The sequence below is a fragment of the Myotis davidii genome, unplaced genomic scaffold (genome assembly GCF_000327345.1).
Source record: "Myotis davidii unplaced genomic scaffold, ASM32734v1 scaffold1628, whole genome shotgun sequence".
NCBI classification, from domain to species: domain Eukaryota; kingdom Metazoa; phylum Chordata; class Mammalia; order Chiroptera; family Vespertilionidae; genus Myotis; species Myotis davidii.
Genome location: NW_006299023.1, coordinates 108,743 through 115,581, shown reverse-complemented (window position 1 = coordinate 115,581; position 6,839 = coordinate 108,743). Strand labels below are relative to the sequence as shown.

The 6,839-nt window shown below is 39.9% G+C and overlaps 1 protein-coding gene across 6 annotated transcripts in view; it reads left to right on the top strand.

The window, feature by feature from the left end:
• The first annotated feature begins 2,121 nt into the window (after positions 1 to 2,121).
• The window catches only part of TFG (TRK-fused gene), a 29,386-nt gene continuing 24,668 nt past the window's right edge, over positions 2,122 to 6,839 (top strand). For 2 of the 6 annotated variants that reach the window (XM_006774596.2, XM_015571045.1), the window contains exons 1-3: positions 2,131 to 2,211; positions 3,654 to 3,880; positions 6,695 to 6,778. In XM_006774596.2, the coding sequence (XP_006774659.1) occupies positions 3,673 to 3,880; positions 6,695 to 6,778 (292 nt within the window). In that variant the 5' untranslated portion in view covers positions 2,131 to 2,211; positions 3,654 to 3,672. Of the gene's footprint in view, positions 2,212 to 3,653; positions 3,881 to 6,694; positions 6,779 to 6,839 lie in introns of those variants that run through there. The other 4 variants (XM_015571046.1, XM_015571047.1, XM_006774595.2 and 1 more) reach the window with 4 other exon arrangements.

The following is a 6,839-nucleotide window of genomic DNA, read 5'->3' as shown; positions in this document are numbered from 1 at the left end:
TGCGCCGGGCCCCCAGGGGTCGGGCTGCCCGAGGGAGAGCAGGGGTGATGGGGGGCCCTGTGGGGGCCGAGCGCCTGACCGCCAGCGGGGACTCCTTGGAGAGGCGAGAGGGTGGCGATGGCGCCTCTGGGAGTAAGTTGGTCGGGGTCCCGCCAGAGGAACCTGTTTCCTCGGCTGTGCTGGCGCTTAATCCGGCGCCGCCTGAAGGCCCAACCCGGTTCTGTAGTGAGGAGGGTTGCTAACTTTTAAGCCTCGGCTTTGCTAGGCACGGTACAAAGCCTTTTAGGGTACGCGATCTCACTTAATCACAAGGATCCTTTCACATTTAGATATTCCCTCCTTGCAAGTGATGAAAGCGAAGCTTCCAGAAATGCGTAAGGTCGCAGAGCCAGTGGTGGGATCTTCACCGTCTTGCTACGTTGCCCCTGGTCAGGCAGGACTGGAGGCTCCTTGGATTCTTTGGAATAATCCAAGGTTGATTTTGCTGAGAATTCCTTTTAAAAAATTTTATTTTTATTGAATTTAGAGAGAAAGGGAGAGGGAGTGAGAGATAGAAACATCCATGATGAGAGAGAATCATCAAGTGGCTGCCTCCTGCACGCCCCCTACTGGGGATGAGCCCGCAACCCCGGCATGTGCCCTTGGCCGGAATCGAACTCAGGACCCTTCAGTCCACAGGCTGACGCTCTCTCCACTGAGCCAGACCAGCCAGGGCACTTAGAATTTCGTAAAGGAAATGGCTACCCTCTTGTGGGCCTTGCAGCCTGAGACCAATAAAGAACTTCAGTAAAATAATGTTACCTTCTAGTACCTGGACGGGCCTGATCCCGCCCCCCTGAACTTGGCAGGGCCCCTACCCAGTGGCGTGGAGTTGGAGGTTTGGCCCCTGGAGGAACCTAGACCCTGGGTCAAGAGGTAGACTGCCTCTCTGTACTGCCCGTGGGCATGCCCCTGTGTTGGCCCATGCTGAGCTCAGTGCTCCTGCTGGGAAGTTGCTCACCTTAACAGCTGGGTCATTTCTGGCCTTCAGAGGGCGTGGGGCTGGGACAGGGGCAGGGGCAGAATGGGAGGAGAAAAGGCTGCCAGGGCCCCAGCAGCAGTCCTGGGCACGGTTAGTGCATCCCCATGTCTACCTTATGACTGAAGTTAGGGACAAAGAGGACCCGAAATTATGCCGTTACACTCACTATATGTGGGGGGTGGGGGTGGGGGGGATTTCCCCGGGAAGGGAAAGTTCTGTGGCACCCTTAGATTTGTGGTATGTGTGCATGTCTTAAGGAGGTGACTGCACAAACTGGGCACAACCTTTGGAACGAAGCCCCAGTTCCTAGCCACAGGGAGTTCACAGTCCATGGCACACACCAAGGAGTGAGTGAGTTTGCAGGCCAACATGACAGATACAAAGTGAAAGAGACTCATGTTTTCCGGTCCATAGGTGAGCAAGAATCCTGGCCTCCCCTCCCCCCAACAGAAGGACATACATACTAGAGCAAATAAACATAAATAAAAATTGGGATGGAAATGTGGTGTTTCTATTAACTGAGGAGGCAAGTGTAGACTACTGTTAAATAGAGGAACTGGAGCAAATTGATCTGCAGGTCTGGTCTTTTTATTTTGATTAAATTTATAGGGGTGACATGGGTTAATAAAATGATATAGGTTTCCACTGTACAATTCTATGACTCATGGGTGAGCAAGAATCCCCTCACAGTTAAAAGGACACACATACTATCAGTAATATCTGATGTTGGAAATTTCTTTTAATTAGGAGTATGTCTGTTTCGGGGAGTCACTTCTAGCTATATAATGAAGGTACATTGTGAAGGTCTGACTTAGGAGCTGACGTAATAGTACAGCTTTCTCCTCCCATTTCCTTCATCAGAACTTTATTATGTCTCATGTTTTGTTCAGGGAACAAAATTAAGTCTTCACCTACTATATGTCAGGCTCTATTCTAGGTGCCGCTGAGAATAGATAGTACCATCTTGCTGAAGTTAAGCCCTTGTCCTTAACTACATTATTGCTGATTTACACAACCTGTAGGTACTAGAAGGTAACATTATTTTACTGAAGTTCTTTATTGGTCTCAGGCTGCAAGGCCCACAAGATGGAATCTTCACCATCTTGTTGAAGTAATCATACTTCAGAGCTTGGAACATAGCAGGTATTCCAGTAAACTTCCTGAACGAAGAAGTCAGGTTTGGCTAACAGGTAAAGCGGTTGTATAGAGGTTTCAGTTAATCACAGTCTTCGGAAGTGCATTGTGAAAGAGTGCGAAGATAAAACTAACTGTATTCTTATTTTACATTATGATAAGCATAGCATCCAAATTGTGGATCACAATCCACTCTTATGAACTGACCTGAGAGTGTTAGATTCAGTATTTAATCTCCCCTTTTATGATGAGGCATTAAAGATTTTTTAATAAAATGTAATCTCTTCAGAGGATGGTGAGGGAGTCTAGAGACATTCATTTAAGGAATAGTTGGAAGGATATAGGGCATTTATATGTAATATTCATGAATTGAATTAGGATTCATAAATACTTCAAATATTTTAATGGTTGAGATGTGTTGGGGAGCAAGTGTGGTGCTTACACACACACACACACGCACACACACACACATACACACACAAACACACATACACACTAATTGTAGAGCACTGTGGAAACAAAGTATGATGTTAATGAAATAACAAATTTGAGAGGAGAAAATAGAAAGCTGCCATAGTAAAGCATGAGGTTGAAGCCAGAATGTAGCCAGTAGGACATAATAGGATGCTTTAAGTATTCGGAGAGATCATTTGTTTGGGACAGGAGGAAGGAGCAGTTGATGCTAGGGAAATGCTCAGTGTTTCAAGAACATCTTGGTCTTGAAAGAGAGAGAGAGGCCTGGTGTGTTGGGAATAAATCAAAAGGTGGGCAAAGGTAAAAAGGAGGCAGACCAGTTTGGACCTTTTTGCAATAATTCAGGCAAAAGGTAATGGCTTTGATCAAGCTGATTAGAAGTGAAGACAGTGAAGTGATTGGATTCTAGAGATATTTTAAAGGTAGTGGCAACTAGATTTTGGGTTCTTTAGAAATTTGGTTGATGTAAGGTGTGAGAAAAAGAGGAACTAATCTTATATAATAGTAGCATAATATGCTAATTAGACCAGCCATCTTTCTGGATGAAGCCAGGGCTTCGAGGGAAGCCCCGGTCCTGGAAAGCTGGTGCTGGCAGCCGGGAGAAGGAAGGCCTACTCTTGCACGAATTTCATGCATCAGGCCTCTCGTATATACTGTGTATAATCTTGAACAACTGGAAGGAAGGAATTGTTATTAACTGAGGTGATGAAGATTGTAGGAGAAGCAGACTTTGGGGGGAAGACCAGGAGTTTGTTTTTAGACATGTTAAAATAGAAATCTAAATGGTAATGTCAGATACGCAGTTTAAAATTTGGATGAAATAATAATAGACATAAAACAATGAAACTTATGTTATTGTGCACATAATAAAGTTACCTCCAGACCATTTTAAGGTGAGTATGGTAACACTGGAACAGTGAATCTCTTTTGATGGTCAGAATTTCTTAGATTCTAATAATAGCTTTGCTTTTCAGCTTTTAAGGTATGTTTTATAGCTGTTTAATGATCAAAACCATTTTTTCAGTGTTTCTCTAGAATTGTATATGTCTAACATCCTGGAGTCCACCATGAATGGACAGTTGGACCTAAGTGGGAAGCTAATCATCAAAGCTCAACTTGGGGAGGATATTCGACGAATCCCCATTCATAATGAAGATATTACTTATGATGAATTAGTGCTAATGATGCAAAGAGTTTTCAGAGGAAAACTTCTGAGTAATGATGAAGTTATCATAAAGTATAAAGATGAAGGTAAGAGTGTTTCTAAAGTTAGTTTTAAAAACAAGTTTTATTATGTGTTCTTTTGCCAATATTTCATTGAATTCTCTCAGAATAAAAATTTCATCCCATTCATGGTGATTTGAGTGCCCACTTCTTTTATTAAATGGGATGTTTATATAGTTAGTTTTCTTTTATAAGTTAAAAATAGCTAAGGACTATTATTAATAGAAGGGGTTTTAAGTGATAGAACACTGTCATATTTTTACAAGCATTTCTTTTTCTCTTTCTGCCTATGCAATTCTGGCTTCATTTTTGCTTTTAAAACCAAACTTTCACTCATATTTTCCAAAGTGGAAGGTATCTCAGTAGGTATTGAATGAAAAAGGATTCCATGGTCAACTAAGCCTGGAAAAGCTTGTTTAAAAAAAGACAAATGTATTTCTTTATTGTAGGAAATTATGCTGATGCAAATAGTCAGTTTATACTAGCAGGAGTGGGGAACATCTGGCCTGTAGGCCACATAGGGCCCGAGAAATCATTTGGTTTGGCCTGCCAAAGCATTAGGGTTGAGTTAATTAAATGGTTGACCAAATATAGCAGGCTAATTTTAAGTTGGTAATTTTGTTTGGCCCACAAATGATGTTATAAATATTCAAATGGCCCTTGGCAGAAAAAAGGTTTCCCACCTTTGCTTTATAGCATACAGTATTCCCAGACTTATTGACCACAAAACTATTTTTATGGAGATGGGTTTTTAACATGAAAAATGTTTTTATTTATTTATTTTATATTTCTTTATTGATTTCAGAGAGGAAGGGAGGATAGAGAGATAGAAACATCAATGATGAGAGTGAATCATTGATCGGCTGCCTCCTGCACACCCCCTACTGGGGATCGAGCCCACAACCCAGGCATGTGCCCTTGGCGGGAATTGAACCTGGGACCCTTCAATCTGCAGGCTTACGCTCTTATCTACTGAGCCAAGCTGGCTAGGGCCATGAAAAATGTTTTATCAAATACACAGTGGAACTACAATAGTAGACTCTTTATTTCCTTTTCTTTAAACCTGTTTTCTTTGATAACATCTCTACTGAAATTGTACTTTAGGTGGTTACCAGTATCTTTCTTACTGCTGAATTTATTCCCAGTCTATTTTACTTTGACCTCAATACCCGGCTCTGCTGTCCATATCACCCTGTATTAAGTACTCTTATTCCTTAACATCTGTGACACTGTGCTTTTTTTCATAATGTATGCCCTAACAGTATCCAAAACTAATTTTTGAGAGTCACCCATGATAAGAAACAATAAAGGAGAGCAATTTATTATTTACAATATACCAACTTTCATCTCTTTAATGTCCAAATATGTGCTTTAATTTTATCAGTTATAAATGTCTTTCTTTTTTTTTTTAATTACTTGAGATGCTTTGCTTTTACCTCAAACTTGGCATATCTTCAACTGTTTTTCTGGCTTGCTCTTAACTCCCTTATTTTTGTTTAGGTCAGGGTCAGCCAGCTTTATCTTGAAAGGATCAGATATTTATTTATTTATTTATTTTTAAAGTATATTTTTATTGATTTTTTACAGAGAGGAAGGGAGAGGGATAGTTAGAAACATCGATGAGAAACATTGATCAGCTGCCTCCTGCATACCCCCTTCCGGGGATGTGCCCGCAACCAAGATACATACCCTTGACTGGAATCGAACCTAGGACCCTTGAGTCCGCAGGCTGACGCTCTATCCACTGAGCCAAACAGGTTAGGGCCAGATACATATTTTAGCATGATTACATAAGCCCTGTGTCTCATCATCTTTTCTTTAAAACCTTTTAAAAGTGTAAGAATCATTTTTAGTTTGCTGTCTCTAAACAGGATTTATTCATTGGTTGCTGTTTGTGGAACCCTAACTTAGGTCCAACTGTCCATTCATGGTGGACTCCAGGATGTTAGACATATACAATTCTAGAGAAACACTGAAAAAATGGTTTTGATGATTAAAATGGTCAGTGACCTGAAAGAGTAGTGTCTACCCATCATTAGGGCAATTCTGTAAAAATATTTTTTGCAACACTTTTAGTTACTGTCATATGTATGGCTTCTCTGCCATTTGTGTCAGGGATGTTTTAATGTACTTAGAATTAAAATTTGAACCTTGAGAATATTACTTTAACTTTTGATAAATACAGAGTGCTCCCCAAAAATGTATGCACACTTTAACAGCTGATAGCTCTGTTTTGAGAATGAAATGTATTTTAATAAACACCGCCTTTATAATTATTCAAAGTGTGTATACATTTTTTGGAGACACCATATATATTTAAATTTTCTGGAATGGAAAGATGTTAATATGAACTAGTAATTTGTGATGTTGCTACCATGCATCTCTTGGTGACTAGTAAAAGATGACTTAATGCATTAATGTTAGCTATGTTTTGGCTATTCTTATAAAAGTAATAACCAAAATTGGTTTAGTATTTTTTTGAACATACATTTTTCCTAGATCCCTTAATGTTTGTAAGGTATTTGTTTTTTTTAAGGAATTTTGGATAATTATTTAAAATTCTTTATTGATTAAAGTATTACGAGTCTCCTTTTTTCCCCCATTGACTTCTCCCACACCACCCCCTCCCCTAAGCACAAGCCCTCCCTCCTCCCCTTACTGTCTGTGTCCATTCGTTTTGCTCATTTGCATGCATGAAAGTCCTTTGTTTGATCTCTTACTGTTTGTAAGGTTTTTATGGGAGATTCTAATTATGCAATCTGGGTTTTGTATATTAATTTAATGTAGATGCTAGTTTACTACTGATGCAAGTTTGAAACTCATTTCTTTTTTTTTGTCCAGATGGAGATCTTATAACAATTTTTGATAGTTCTGACCTTTCCTTTGCTATTCAATGTAGTAGAATACTGAAACTGACATTATTTGGTAAGTGGTAAACTTTCTAATAAATTTACTATTTTATTCATTGTATTTTTATTAAAGGCTT